Source organism: Aotus nancymaae, unplaced genomic scaffold, assembly GCF_030222135.1.
Source record: "Aotus nancymaae isolate 86718 unplaced genomic scaffold, 86718_ANA_hifiasm-v0.15.2.pri h1tg000038l, whole genome shotgun sequence".
NCBI classification, from domain to species: Eukaryota; Metazoa; Chordata; class Mammalia; order Primates; family Aotidae; genus Aotus; species Aotus nancymaae.
The window spans coordinates 6,866,253-6,882,851 of record NW_026988452.1 but is presented as its reverse complement, the minus strand read 5'-3'; the positions used below and the strand labels follow the sequence as shown (position 1 = coordinate 6,882,851).

The window sequence follows — 16,599 nt, the reverse complement described above, 5'->3', positions numbered from 1 at the left end:
CACTTACAAATTCCATTATTTTACAGAAGCATTCAGAGTCTTTCTCCGTTCAGTGTTTGCAGGATATGTGCAGTAACTAATGCCTAGACCATTTCTAGAGCTCAGAGAGTACAACGGTAGCCTCTTTTCACCATCTCGTTAACAAGCATTTTAATCCAGGAACTAGAGAAACAAGATGAACATGACATTGACCCTGCCCTAGTGGAGTTCATAGCCCAACAAAAGAGCAGGCAATCTTGTCATCGATTACTTAGGAAAGGAAGTCATGGGAACATGGCATTGATTTAAGAAACTAAATCAGATAAATGGGTCAAGGAAGGAGATTTCTAGAGTAATAAATACTTGCATATGTAATCTGAAGAATAAGGTAAGTTAGCTAGATGCCAAAAGACGGGATGGAAAATAATTTGAAACAAACACATAAACAAAGACTTGATTTAGTTTGGGACATTATGGCTAATTCCCATGGTAGGTATTATTTAGAAGACTGAGGATTTCTGTCGAAGGATCAGGCAAGGGGGAGGTATTAGCTTCTCTAAATTTCCTTCAGGGGACAACATTTAAATGTATACTATTGGCTAATACTGTTGCTAACTTGAGCTAAGCACTTACTAAAAGGAAGGGTGACATCTTCAATTCTTAAAAAAATAAAATCCATAGATGAAAAATGTATTGTTGTAAGCCATGGTATGCTTGATCACCAAGACTGGAATTGCCAGTAGACCCTAAGAAAAGCCTGGTCTGGCCCCATGCTAGCTCAGGCTTCACATTTGTACACAGTCATCAAAGTCTTGTACTTTCTCTTATCATAGTTTTTCTTTTAATGTGTGTGTGATTTAATTAATCACTGTTTCTCCCACTAGACTTAAATTCCAGGAAAACAGACTTAATCTATGTTCTCTCTCTGCTCTATCATTAGTTTCTGGCACAATTCTGATACAGAATAGATGCTTGATAAAGATGTGTTGATATGGCTGCTCCTGTCATTATGTCTGTGACTTTGGCTACTAGAATTTTGTCTCTATTGAACAATCAGGAACTGTGCTGTGAGAAGGAAAAAGCTGAGGCTATTCGGGCCAGCCAACTTGTACCGGTTAAAGAAGAGACTGAGGGTGACCAGAGAATTTAGAGCATTTTGAAAGCTAAATGCTGAGGAAGAGACTGACACTTAGAACAGTAGCTTTCAATTGATGTCTGGGATGGCAAGAGTCAGAGTGGTTCATTCTAAAGGACATGAGCTAGGGCATGCATGCAGGACCAGACACATAATTTGCAGGGTCAACTATAAAATGAAAATGTGGTCTCCTGTTAAATATTTTTACAGAATTTCAAGATGGCAGCATTAGTGCAGGACCCTGTGTGACTGCACAGGTTACACATCCATGAAGCTGTTCTTGCAAACATCTACAGCTAATTTTAAAAATCTGAACAGAGCTTGCAATCTTCTTTTAAAAAATTGAGAGTGTTTTGTATTAAGGGGGAAAAAGAGGCTTTTAAATATCTAGGTGTATTTCCTTTTCCTGCACACTGAGGTTGTCTTTAAAATAAACTGGACCCTTCTTGTATCTTTATTCAATGGGGCTATCCCTATGTTTCCAAAAGATTTAGTAAGACAGGCTGATTTGCCTCTCTGTGAACGGTCCTCAACTCTTGCTATACTGCAACACCCAATTGCTCTTCAGCCAAGACCTGGCCTAGATTTGAAGCTCCACAGTCGCAAATGCATGGATTTTGAAGCCAAAATGAGTTCAAATTCCAGTTTCACCAGTTATAGTTTAGTGACTTAAAGCAAATTACTCAGCCTTCCTACAACCTCAGTTTCCTCATCTATAAAATAGAAGTGATAATCCCTAGACCCAGAGTAGCTGGAAGGATTAAGTAAGGTAAAAAGAAAGAATTTAGCACAATAAGTGCACAACCAACGAGGAACAGGTGTCCATATACGCACCGCCTTATCTCTCTGCTTTAGATCAAAGCTGAATGGAGGAAGCGCAGTGCCCGTGCCTCGAGGGACCCCCCACTCGGATCGCTGCTTTCAGTCACTGAACCCTATAAATAGCTTAGCTAAGTCACTGTCTCTCTCAGTCACCATTCCTTGGGGTGAGGAATGAGGGAGTCGTTGCAAGTGGTCCTTTCTGGCCGTATCATTCACAGATTTTCTATTCTTTGGGGTTTGGGTCTGAATTTTCGGCATCTTCTCTAGGGCCCTCACCCCGTGCCGGCGCGCGCCCCTCTTTCCACCCTCACCCCCTCTCCTGGGCGCTGCCCCCTGCCTGCCCTCACTACTCCAGCCGCGCGGCCCCGCCTCGAGCTGCTCCCGCCTCCTCCCTCCTCCCGCGGGCGAGCTGAAGCCCCGCTCGCCCCTCTCTCCCGCGACCGAGTGGCAGCCACGACTGCGAGGTCGCCGGCGAGGTGGCCGCGGGCGCGGCGGGGCGGGGCAGGGCACGCTGTCCTCCACGCCCGCGGAAGTGCCGGGGAGGTGGGCAGGGCCGGGCGGGAGAGGGGCGAGGCTGGAGGAGGGCACGGCGGCGCCTGGGCGAGGATGGGAATCCCCGGGACCCGGAGCTGAGCAGCCGGGCGCGCGCGGCGGGCAGGGCGCGCAGGGGGACGGCAGCCTCGCTGTTCCCCGGGGAGCCCAACACCGTTCCCGCGCGGCCACGATGATCCCTCCGAGCGGCCCCCGCCAGGACGGCGTGGACGGGCTGCCCCAGGAGGCGGCGGACGCCGAGCAGCCGCCCTCTCCTGCATCCACCGGCAGCCAGGAATCCAAGGTACCGAGCGCACTTGCCCCAGGAGAACACAAACTCACTCCCCTCTCCTCTCGGTCCAGCTCTGTCTCTCCTCGCATCCAGCCCGGGCGCGGGGGGCTGACACTTCTCGTTGGGCCAGGGCTGGACGGTGCCTCCCCTGAGACTGGAACGTCCGGTGGGACCCGCTGCCCGCGATGCTGGACCGCGTCCCCGTGGACCCAGCCTTCTCTCCCACACATTCACACACGCAATTCGTGGTGGCTCCGGGTCCAGAGATCGATTTCCTGTGGGGTGGCGGCTTGGTTGTTTTATGCTTTGAACCAGCTTGTGTCCAAAGCACGTGTAGGTAATTGGTGGGTTCTGAAGGCTGGGGGATGGAGACAGCCGAGGGATACTCTTGCAGAAAAGCTTGAGTCCTGGGCCAGAAAAGCAAGTATGTATCTCAAGGGTCTCAGAGACCTTTTGCTTAACAGGGATCATCCCTACCTTCAGATGCCACTCGCTAAAAAAGAAAAAAGAAAAAGGAAAAGAAAAGGGAAATACTGCGTTTGTCTGAAAGTTGATGTTCCTCTTGTGGAAGTTAATACTCTAAGAACTTACACTTGCTTTTATGAAAGTTACACTAACATATACACACAAAACCAAGCCCACAGCACTTCTCCTGTCACTGTTACACTTCCTCTGAAACTCGTGGGTGTCAGGCACATGTTTGAAAATCTTGGAAGAGGATCCAGTAAAATGTGGCTGCTCGCAGTGCAATGCCAAATGGCAACTCAGCTGGCGGTGCAAAGCCTAAGATGGAGTTTGTAGTTATGTGGATTCTTTTAAGCGTAGAGCTCCTGGCTCGTTATTCTGATTTCATTGTGAGATCCCCAAGCATTTGGGGGAATGTGAGGCAGTCCCTGTATACCAGCAAAGGAAAGGGGATGCCAGTTGGTAGGATAGGAACAGGTCAGATGGCAAGGAAGAGTGCCATCCTGTCTCCCTTCACATGCATCCCTGGAAACCATTGATATAATCAGGAGGATGAAAATCGCAGCCTGAGGGGCTCTGGGGATTTGGGGTGATACTGGGCACTGTACATTTCTCAGCCCCCTGAAATTAACCGTCAATGATGGTAATCTAAGCCTAAACGCTTCGCATCTTATTTACTTTTTTTTTTTTTCCTGTTAATTACTGGCTGCCAGACCTGGGGTATGTGTGTCAACTTTTCTGAAACTTAGTTGGAAATGAGGGAAAAAGCCCCCACCTTCCAGAATCATTGTGAGGGGTACATGAGATGCTCTAATGTTCCCCTGGTATAGTTTAAGGACTCAGTCATGTTTATCCTTTTCCTTCCTGAGATAAAGATATGGAATCCATCTCATCTCAAATGACCCATTCCAAAACAATCTCATAACCCATATACATGACTCCTCAGTCAAAAAGGTTCTGGGTGTCATTGCCTGCCACTGAACATCAGTCCCCAAAGTGATATAGGTTAGTGGCCATTTTAGTGGAAAGCTAGAATTCTGTAAAAGAATGTAGCTAAACTCAAGAGTGAAACTGGTATTAAACTTTTTGAATTGGCCTGTTACTCTGCAGTAGGTGTGTTCTGGAAAGAGCTTAACATTTGGGCAAACAGCGGCATGATTCAAATGTATTGTATGGATTTGCTATTTATAGATGTCCTAATGGAAATTATTTGGCAGAGCAAAAACCACATATGTAATGCCCGTAATTATCCGCCAATTTATCTGGCTTATGGCTTTGTACAAATTAGTTTTTCTCAAAGTGGTCGATATACCGGATGTGTATTTCTACATTCCTAAATTTGATGTCATGGCTTCAGTGTGCTTAATTAGTAGAGGTGAACTATGGGGGCCCCTGAACACTAGGAAATTGAATGCAATATTGTAGGCCTAAATGTGACGTTTTTCTTGGCATGGCATTCGTGATATTCCCAAAGAGATCCATGCCCCTTAAAAAAGGCTAAACTGCTAGTATGGAAGAACATGTGGTAAGGTAAGATGAGGATGACATGAAACTAGAGGAGAGGAAGGCTCGATTCATTCTACACTAGGAAGGCCACATGTTAAAGCTCACTGGCGTTTACAAGGATCTTCCACCCTGAGCACGAGCGCTTGGCGAGGAAAATGTGAACAGAACAATAATAAGCATTCCATCTTACCCTTCCATGAAGTGGTCTTGTTTGTAAAATATCTTGTGAGACAAACATGGCTCAGGCTTCTTCGGGCATTAAACTCTCTCAAGGAAGACTTAAAATTACTTTTTTTAAAGACTTAGGTTTTTTTGTCTTATTATAAGAGTAACAAATATTCTTTGTAGATATTTGAACAGTCCAGACATAAATTATAAAAAGAAAAAAAATCAGCTGTTGGTTTATCATCCAGAAGCATCTATTAATAGCATTTTGATCTATAACTTACATCTTTTTAAATCTGTTTTTATATTTACATAGTTGAGAGAACAATAGTGAGCATCTACTGAATGTTTACTGTAAGTCAGGTATAACCTTAACCTTCACAATAGAAGATTCTGTTAATATTTCTGTTTTATGGACAGGGAAGTGGAAGTTGAGAAAGGTGAGATCATATTCATTATGAAAATTTATCTTATTATGGAAAATTTCAATATGCACAAAAGTAGAGAAAACAGTATAAAGAGCTGTCATGGACCTAATCATGTGGCTTCACAATCAATTCATGGACAGTAGTGTTTTATGTATTACCACCCCCCCACCACCACCACCCTACATGTACTAGGTCATTTTACAGCAAATTCCAGACAAGAACTCATTTCACCCATAAATATGCTATCAGGTTGCATCTCTCAAAGATAAGGGTTATTTTCATAAGCATGACTATAATCCCACTAGCATACATTATAGGTGTTTTAAACTAAGGGCCAATATACTCTTTGAAAGCCCATGAATAGTCTTTGTAAAATCTGTGAACAATCTGAACCAGCATTCAAAGTTGTACAGGTACATACATATGGGCATCATCTAGGGAAAGGATTCATAGCTTGCAGCAGATTCACGAAGGGTCCACAGCTTCAAAGGGTATTTTATTTTAATGTCCTTTTTCTCTTTCTTGAGGAAATTGAGGCCCAAAGAGGGGCAGTGACTTGCTTGAAATCACACAGATAGTTTCTGGCAAAACCCATGTCTACGAACCCCACCTTGGACTTTGGTATCCCAGTACAGTTTCCTTGGAACAAACTCTTGTATGTAAGCACAAGTCATAATATAGTTTAACGTAATTGTGTTTTTTCTTTTTTATGAAATTAGTTGAGTTGAACAAGTTTGAAAGCCACTGATGTATCATACCCCCTTTCTTCCCACTATTTCAGAAAGATCACAGCCTAATTTATTTTCTAAGGGCTTGACAGAGACCATTGAATATAAACAAAAATTTCACGTCCCATTATCCCTTATTTCAATGAATGTCTTTTCTCCCACTGACTTATTGACAATATAGAAAACTTGCTAGTGTCTAATATGAAGGTTTGGTATAAATCTCTTTGTCATCACTTACATGACACAAGTTCACATTTTGATGCTATTGAGGGAATATAGGCTTTGAGGTTGACACCTCTGTGAACATGGGCAAGTTGTCTAACATCTCAAAGCCTCAGCTTCCTCATGGGTATGCTGATGGGGCTGCTAATACCCAATTGGTGTGGTTCTTATAAGGCCTAAGAATATGTAATACACCTAATATGTTGTAAGCATACACAAGCATAAAGCATTATTAATTTTCTCTCCTTATTTCAAATCAGATGACTGCTACCACTAGCCAACCCCAAATGTCATCATTGGAATAATTTCAATAATCACAACTAACATTCCAGTAATGTAACTGAGTTTTCCTCTTTGGCCTTTTAGTTATACTAATTGACTACAGTAAGACTTCACTTCAGCTATTTTGCATCCCCAAGAAGATGAGCCATAGACTCATCGGCCTGTGACTTAGATTTTGAAATGGTGATATAAGCCACCCAGTGCCCCAGTGGGGCCATAGACCAAAGTGAGCCTCATTCCTGGATGGTTCTTTCTGAACCTGGACCACGATCCAACCTATGAAAAAGAAATCTCTAGCCATGAAGACATGCCCTGAATCTTCCAGAAAGGTTTCTGTGTCCATCCATCAGCAATTACTTATGTATGGAGTGCCTACTTTGTGCCCAGCACATCTCATACGTATTTGTGAAGCTATTATTAATAAGGAATTTAACTTCTACTCAGGGAAAAAGATGAAAGAAAACAAAACCTTGGCTTTGCATTGAAATCACCAAGGGAACCCAGGCCATAGGCTAGAACTACTAAGTTGAAATGTCTGAGAGAGATCTCAAGCATCAGTATTTTCTATGCAGATGTCCACTAAAAACAGAATTAGAATAGTGTATACACAAACACAAATTTTGCTTTTTCTTCCACCTGTTATAGTCTTCCTATACTCTTAAATAATCGACAACACAAATATTAAAGATGGCATGACATTCCATTTCATCGTTCTACCACATCTATTTCATCAGTCCCTTCTGATTTCATAATTAGGTTCTTTCCCAGCTTTCATACATTTAAAAATATTAAAATATATATTCCAATGCATAAATATTTGTATATGTTTCTGATAAGTTTCATGACAAATAGAATTACTAGGTCTGAGTATAAATACTTCTAAGGTATTTTATTCTCATTACCACAGTGACCTCAAAAAAAGTTACAGTCTTTTTTAGTAAACTTTTCATTAAAGTACATCATCCCCAAAACTGCACACATTAAAAGATTATAGCTTAATGAATTTTCAAAAAGAAGATGAACTCTTGACCTTTGTGTGACCACCTCATAAATCACAAAAAGAATATTACTAACACCCCAGAATCTTTCCTATATCCCTTCAAATCACTAGCCTCCTAAAGGTAAATAATATCCTCACTCTGAAAACATAAATTATTTGCTCATTTTTGAACTTTTGATAGAATTATACAGTATTTTATGCTTGACTTCTTTTCCTCAACATTATGTTGAAATTATCTGTGCCATTGTAGGTAGCAATAGTTTTCATTTTTATTACCATGTAGCATTCCATTGTATGAATTAAACACAATTTATTTACCTACTCTACTGATGATGGACATTTGGATTGTTTCTTGTTTTGGACTGCTATAAGTTATACTGCTATGAACATTCCTTGTATATATTCTCTGTAGCACATATGAAGATCTCCTACTGGGTATATACCTAGAAGTGGCATTTTGGGGTTATAGGGTATACATATGTTCAGCTTTAACATACTTTTCAAAGTGGCTGTACCAATTCATATTCCTGCCAGCAATGTGTAAGAGTTCAATCCACTCTTTGTGCTACCATCATTTCATATTGTCTTTCTCATTTTGGCCATCTCATAGCGATTAGTGATATTGCAATGTGGTTTTAACTTGTATTTCCCCAACAACTAATGGGCCTAGCAGTTTTTATATATTTGTTGGCATTTGATATCTTCTTGTGCAGTTGTTCAAGTCTTTTGCCCATTTTTCTATTGGATTATTTGTTTTTTTCTTATTAATTTGTAGGGGTTATTTACATATTCTGGATATGAGAACATTGAGAGAAAAATGTATTGCAGATATTCTCTTCTACACACAAAAAAAAGAGGCTTACCTTTTTTCTTCTGCACAGAAATTCTTAATTTAATGTAGTCTAATTTTTAAATTTTCTCTCCTATGGTTGTGCTTTTTGTGTACTGCTTATGAAATCTTTGCCTATTCCAAAGTCATATAGATATTTCCCTATTATTATTTCCTAGAATTGTTATTATTTACCTTTCACAGGTGGATCTATAATTGATTTGGAATTGCTTTTTTGGTATGGTGTGAGGTAGGGGTCAAGATTCATTTTGAGTACACCACTTTTGACTGTATATGTGGAAGTTTCTATTCTGCCCATTGGCCTCTTTGTCTATCTTTCCACCAGTACAGGACTGTCTTAAATGTAATGACTTTATTTAAAAGGTCTTGATATCTGGTAGAGTAAGCCCTACAGCTTTGCTCTTCAAAACCGATTTGGGTTATTTTTGACTCCTTGCATTTCCACATGCACTTTGGAGTCACCTGATCAATTTACACAAAAACACCTGCTGGGATTCTGAATGGAACTGCATTGAATCTATGAATCCATGTGGAGATAATGGGCATGTTCCCACTCTAGAGTGTTTGTTTTTGTCAAGTCCCCTAGGACATCATTCGCAGGAACCAAATTTTGTTATTTTTTCAGTTTGGGGTTTACCAAACCAACTTTTGTTGTCTAAATTCGATCCTCAAAACCATATGAAGGCAGATCCATGAGTAGGAACTCCAAGATGAATATTTGATTTTCTTATTTATTTTTGACCACCTTAAGTCTAAACTAAGCTTTCTTTATCATCAACCCGACTTGGTAATTTGTTTCTAGTTCATTTCTTTTCTTCTTTTTTAGATTCCATTCCCTGCAGACATCAAGACCAACCTAGGTTTTTCTTGACTGTGGTAAAATATACATAACATAAAATTTACCATTTTAACCATTTTTAAGTGCACAGTTCTACAGCATTAAGTACATTCACAGTGTTGTGCAACCTTAACCACCATTCATCTCCAGAACATTTTTATCATCTCCAACTGTAACTCTGTACCATTCAACACTATTTACTAATTCCCCATCCCCCTCTTCCCCCAGTCTCTGGCAATTACCATTTGATTTTTTTGTCTATATGAATTCAACTACTCTGGATTTATCATATAAGAGAAATCATATAATATTTCTCCTTTTGTGATTGAATTATTTCACTTAGCATAATGTCTTCAAAGTTCATCTATGTTGTGGCATGTATCTGAATTCCCTTTTTTTAAGGCTGAATAATATTCCATTGTATGTATATACTACATTTTGTTTATTCATTCATGCATCAGTGAATACTTGGGTTGCTTCTACCTTTTGGCTACTGTGAATAATGCTGATATGAAGTGGGTGTACAAATACTTGTTGAAGTCCCCTCTTTCATTTCTTATGGGCATATAACCAGAACTGCAGTTGCTGGATCATATGGTAATTCTATGTTTATTTTTTAAGAAATTGCTATCCTATTTTCCACAGTGGCTGCACAGTTTTGGAATCTAACCAGTAATGCACAAGGATTCCAGTTTCTCTGTATCCTCACCAATACTTGTTATTTTCTGGGTCTTTTTGATCCTGATGGGTACAAGATGGTATCTCATGTTTAGTGATGCAGAGCATGTTTTTATGTGCTTATTTGTATATCTTATTTGGAGAAATATCTAGTCAAGGCCTTCGTCCATTTCAAAATTGGATTGTTTGGTTTTTGTTGTTGAGTTGTAGTATTAGAGCCTTTTAACCAGCAAATTTGAATGATGCAGAAGTATTGAATTTTATTATTGTTTTACTTACATTTATTTATCGAAAGGGTTATTTTTCATGCCTTTTTTAATTGCTTGTCTTTTTTGGTATGTGAATTATCTGTTCATGTCCTTGTCCATTTTGATACTGTTTATTCATTTCCTGTTGACTGTTTAAAAATTATTTATAAATATTAAAATCAACCATTCATATACAATGCTAACATTTTCCCAGATTGAAATTTGTTTTTCAATTTTATTACATTTTCAATATAAAAGATTCCTTTTTTATAGTTTTAAATGTCTCAAATTTATTTAGCTATGTTTTCTTCTTTTCAATTATATTTAGAAAGGACTTCCCAATGCTGAGAACAGAAAAATAAAATAACCTGTATCTTTCTCTAGATCCTCAATATGTACTTTTAACTTTTATCATTTTCATCCATCTGGAATTTGTCATTATGTAGTATGAAGAAATCTATTTGTTCCCAAATGATTAATCATTATTTCTAAAACCATTTGTTGAATAATTTATTCTTTTTTCACTGATTTGAAATTTTACATTTATTATGTAATAAATGGTAATATGTATTAGATTCTCTTTTAGAGTTATCTGTTATATTCTAATGTTTTGTAACTTTATTTTTGCACTTATTATTGTACTGTACTTTTATATTACTATTATCATGTTTTAATTATTGTAGCTTAGTAATAGTTTGATAATTAATAATACAAGTACCCATGTGGAAGTTTTTTATTTATCTGCACTCAAATTTTCATTTTCTACCAAATTATAAAAATAATATTTTGAAAGTAATTCCATGAAACTCCTAATATTATTTCAGTAAAATCTTTAGAGTAATGAGATTTCTCATCCAAAAACGTATATTTCCAGTTATTGAAACACCTATCTTTTATGCCTCTCATAAATACTTGGAATTGCCTTCAAATATTTCCTGCCCAAATTCTTTGTTATTTTCCAACTGTCTTGGTCCATTCAGGCTGCTAAAACAACATGTCATAAACTGAGTTTATAAACAACAGAAATGTATTTGTCACAGTTCCAGAAGCTGGAAAATCCAAGATCAAGGCACTGGCAGAGGGTCTGTTTCCTGGTTTATAGATGGAGCCTTGTACCTATGTTCTCATGGTGGCAGGGGCAAGGTAGTTCTCTGAGACCTCTTTATAAGGGCACTAATCCGAATCTTGAAGGCTCCGCCCTCATGACCTAATCACCTCCCAAAGGCCCCACCTCTAAAATCGTCACACTGGTGGATTAAGTTTTGACAAATGAATTTCAGGGGGACACAAACATTAAGAACACAGCACACAGTATTTTATATTCTGAGTTACTAGTATAAATTACCATTTTTATATTTTTTAACTGGTAATAGCTGGCACATAAGAAATTCATTCTTCTATTAAGTTTATAATCTAAAATCCTTTAGCTTCCATTTCTTACTCATTAACAAAGAAATACAATGTTGCTTACTGGTTCAGAGCATGGGCACAGACACAGTTGTGTTCAAATCCCATTGTGCCGCTTTGGGACGCCACTTAACAAGCTTTCCTGTCCCTCGCTTTCCAGAGTTTGACTGTGCTTTCCATAAAGCCAGCATAATAATGTCCTCTGCAGCATTGCCATTCAAGTTAATTAGTGTATGTAAAGTGCTTAACACAGAACCTGGCATATAGCAAGTAAAAGATAGCTGTTATTTTCAGATTATCATAATATGTGAAATAATAATTTTGCCTCTGTAACTGTAATTCTTTCTCATTTGGTGGGGGAAAGGGAGTGAAGTGGGTAAGGACAGGGATTTATTAAGGGAGAACTTCCAAAAGTATGGTAAATATTAGAGAGATACAAGGCTGGCACCTGACTTAACTTTAAATGCCACTAGTATTTTACTATCATGTAATATTGTACAGGACTGGTGCTGACAGGTGGCTTGAGCTCTCATGTTAAACACTAGCCGCTCTAGAAGCCACTACAAGTACGTATATAGCCTGAGAAACGCATGTGCACTGCAAATTCAACTTAAAGATAAATCCATTTCCAACTAAGTCATTTCTTAAGATTCCCTTCTACGCAAATTCCAGACATCCCACTCAGGTTCACAATTAAACTAAGGCAGCCTTACTCGTTTTAAAGATACGTAATGTTCCTAGCTTACGAAGAATTTCCATCAGGAATACATGTGGAATTATTTCAAATGACTTTTTGGCAAGTAGGGAGGTAATCATGTGATTTTTTTTGTCCTTTGGCCTCTTTATCTGATGGATTATATTAATAGATATCCTAATATTAAACTCTTCTTACAATCCTGGAACAAGTCCTACTTGGCCATGGGGATTTTCTTTTAATAAACTTCTGGGTTTTGATTGCCAATGCTTTATTATTTTTATATCCACATACATAAGGGAGATTGTTCTATAACTGTCACTTTTGCGTTCTTGGTCAGACTTTATTTTTAAGGCTATGCCAAGTTTCAGAAAATGATTTGGGAACATGTCCATGAATGTTTTTGTTTTGTTTTTGTCTTTTTATGTGTGGGACATTTCATGGAACCCGGAAATAATATTCCTTTTGAATGACAAACAAAAATGCCAGTAAAATCTAAACCTACCACCTCTTTTAAAATAAAATTTGAAAATATTTTTCCATTTTTAAATTCTGTTCCTTTTTTCCTAAATTGGCTTGAGTCAGATTTGTTAACTTGTGTTTTACCAGAAAATTATCCATTTTACTTCAATCTTCAAAACATCTCCAAATGTGTTATATATTGTAAGACAGCCCCGGAGCTGTCCTTCAGTCTCGTCCCATCTTCCCTCTCTCTAGCAGGACTCCCATGGCTTCCATCTTGTTCATACCCTCTTTTGTACTTCTCTATTTCTGTGTAACACTGGTTCCTTAGATATGGATTTGAAATCAGAAGCGTTAAGCACCAGTGCTCGCATATCCACCTTACCAAGAGAAAGGATCCTTTGCTCCCTCTTTCAATCTCTCACCCTTTTTTGGTTCCCCCATGACAGTTCCTCTCTGATCCCATTGGCAATCTGTCCTCTGACCATCCTTCAGATGTTGTTCTTCCCCAGCATTCTGTTTTCTAACCCCAGCCCTTCTCAGTCTTCATAATCTCTCTGTGCTAAATCTTACCTCTTATTATTTCATCCACCAGCTGAAAACTCCCAAATCTGTATCCAACCCAGACATCACTCTTCTGAGCACCAGACCAATATATCCTGCCACCCTTTGGACAGTCTCTCTTGATGCCCACGTTTTAAATTCAGCCTACCCTCAACTGAATGTATCACTCTTGACTCAGCTGTCACCCATTTCTTCTTATGTGCTCTTTTTTTGTTGTTGATTTGTTTTTCCTTATGTGCTCTTCTTCTGATGAGCTCCTCCATAGAGAAGCATCATCCATGGAGTCAACCAAGCCAGAAAACCAGAAGCCTGTGATGGTCCTGAGTGGGGCAGGCTGAGCAGGGAGGAAGCTCTCTGGCAGCAGGTAGAGAGAAGACGAGATGGCTTGCAGCTCCCAGAGGATGCTTCATTTGTCTGAAAATGAAGCATGTACCTGTTGTCCGTTTCTAATGACCCCCATAGCTGAAGTTTCAGCCAGCATGTTTTCGTCAGGTCTGGAAGCAGCTGTTGCCACAGAATGAAGGATTGAGGTCAGACACGAAAACAGGAATGAAGAAGGAAGACCCAGAACACCCTGGGGCTCCCAGGAATTCCACTGCTCCCTTGCCTTCTGAACTAACATTAGGGGAGTGAAAAGCGGCACCAGAGTTCTATGTGATAAGATCCCACCTTCCCTTCCCTACCCTCCAACACTCTCAATTTTATCAGAACAAGGTGACTTGGAGACCTTGGAAAAGATTCCCATCATACCCCTTTCCCAGTGATGTCAATCACTAGAAGCACAAGGCTGCAAGTCCCCTTCCTCTCTCATACTTTCCTCTCTCTACAGATCTGCACATCTGCTAATCCAGCCCATTGCCCAACCTCCTAGAGGTCAGTATCCTCCACTCTGCCCTCTAGAATTCACTTTTTAGCAAAATCCTCTCTATCCTCAACATCCTCTCTAATGTGTCCTTTACTTCTTATGCTAATACCTAGGCCTTTCTTTTCTTTTTTTGAGACAAGTTCTTATTCTCTCGCCTAGGCTGGAGTGCAGTGGTACAGTCATGGCTCACTACAGCCTCGACCTCCCAGGCTCAAGCAATCCTCCCACTTCAGCCTTCCAAGTAGCTGCGATACAGGCACACACTATCATGCCCAGCTATTATTTATTTATTTATTATTGATTGATTGACTGTAAAGATGAGTTTTCACTATGTTGCCCAGCCTGGTCTCAAACTCCTAGGCTCAAGCAATCCCCTACCTAGGCCTCCCAAAGTGCTGGAATTACAGGCATGAGCCCCATGCCCAGCGCCTGCAGATCTTTCAAGTGGTGGTTGTCTTCTCTTTCATCATGCCTCGCGGTCGCAGAGGCAGCTTACTGCTGCCTCCAGTTTATTGTCTCTTTTCCCCTAAAACTTACAGCTTTAAAATCCATGCTGTCAGATTCTTCCACTTCCTGCTGTCATCATCAGTCACCTCCCAACCCCAGGGAAATCTCTTCTTCTAGAGCCAGGCCTACTCTACTTCACTCCAGCACTATTCCTGTTGTACATAATCCTTTATGATTTCACACACTGAAGATGACTCCTCCAAATATCCTGACCTCCTGAGTCCTCAAATTTTTCTACTCCTATGATCTTGCCTTCTACCCTCTTCCATATCAGCCACCACTTCCATAAGCATTCCCAAGATGTCATTCAAACAAGCATTACACCCTCTCCAGAATCTCCTTTTCCAGCTTCCAACTCTGTGGCTACCATCTAATTCCCTTTAGCCTTTCTATTCCAATACTATTTCAGCCACACCAGAGCATAAAACCCATTAAACTAGTGAACTTACTTTCCTTTCATTATTCCTCACCCATTTTAAGTTCTTAGATTCCAATTTTCCATCATTGTAATTACTTCTTTGCAAACACCCTCAACTCTCTTGCTCCTGTGTCCCTTTGTTCAGAGTCACCTAGAAAATTGAGTCTACCTAAAGCTCATTTTCCACCTACTCTGTAACTGTACTTCTGGAGAAAGTAGAGAAGACAGATGATAAACAAGGTAAAAAAAATGCATAACATTATTTTAGGCAGTGATAAAGTTAAATAGAAGAGTACTTGTGGAATGGAGTGGCATGGGGAGCTATTTTGCATAGACTGACTGCTGTGGACTGAATATGCGTGCCCTCCAAATCTATATGTTGAATCCCTAATCTCCAATGTAAGGGTATTTGGACATTGGCCTTTGGGAGATAATTAAGTTATAAGGGTGGAAGCTTTATGATGCAATTAGTGTCCTTATAAAAACAGACAAGAGAGAGCTTCCTTCTTCTCTCTGCTTTCCCTCATGTATACAGCAAGAAAGCAGTCATCCATGAACCAGGAGGTAGGCCCTCAGCAGGAAATTGATCATATTGGCACCCTGATCGCAGACTTCCAGCTTCCAGAACTGTGAGAAATAAATGTTTATTGCTTAAGCCACCCAGTCTCTGGCATTCTTATTACAGTAGCTCAGACTGGCTAAGACAGTGACCAGAAAAGGATTCTGTGAAAAAGTAACTTTTGTTTCGGAAACCAGATGGAGTAAGGGCATGAGCTGTGTGAAGATCTAGGGGAAGAGAAGAACCCAGTGGGGAGATCTGGGCAAAGCCCCAGAGGTGGGAACAAGCTTGCATTTTTTAAGAGCAGCTAGAAATCTTGGGTGCTTATTGTTGAGTAAACAACAGGAAAAATAACAGGAGGTGAGTCCAGTGGCTCGATCTTCATTGTCCGATATAGTAGCCATTAACCACATGTGGCTAGTTAAGTTTATATGTAAATTAATTGAAATTTTAAAATCAGTTTCTCAGTAACACTAGCCATATTTCAAGTACTTGGTAAGCACATGTGGCTAATGGCTACTGTATTAAACGCCACAGATTAGGGAACATTTTCATCACTGCACGAAGCTCTAGTGGACAGTGCTGGCTTGGTCCTGTGGACTTCATTGTCCATGCTAAAAAATCTAGATTTTGATCCAAGTTTGAAAGAAAACCACTGGAGAAAGCCAGAGAAGAGGAGAGTCTGGACCATACGTTACTCACATTTTACAAAGATTACCATGGCTGCTGTATGCAGTGAGACTGCAGCATAGCAAGAGTGAATGTAAGGAGGCCAGTCAGAAAGCTATGGTAGTCCAGATTAGGGAGAATGGCATCTTAGACCAGGTACCAGCTACTGGACAATTTAAGAAGTGATATAGGCCAGGCACAGTGACTCACACCTGTAATTCGAGCACTTTGGGAGGCTGAGGTGGGTGGATCACCTTAGGTCAGGAGTTCGAGACCAGCCTGGCC

The 16,599-nt window shown here is 40.0% G+C and overlaps 1 protein-coding gene across 1 annotated transcript in view; it reads left to right on the top strand.

The window, feature by feature from the left end:
• The first annotated feature begins 2,660 nt into the window (after positions 1-2,660).
• STAC (SH3 and cysteine rich domain) overlaps positions 2,661-16,599 on the top strand; it is a 150,763-nt gene continuing 136,824 nt past the window's right edge. The window contains exon 1 of the mRNA XM_064360068.1: positions 2,661-2,771. Coding sequence (XP_064216138.1) covers positions 2,661-2,771 — 111 coding nt within the window. The remainder of the gene's footprint in view (positions 2,772-16,599) is intronic.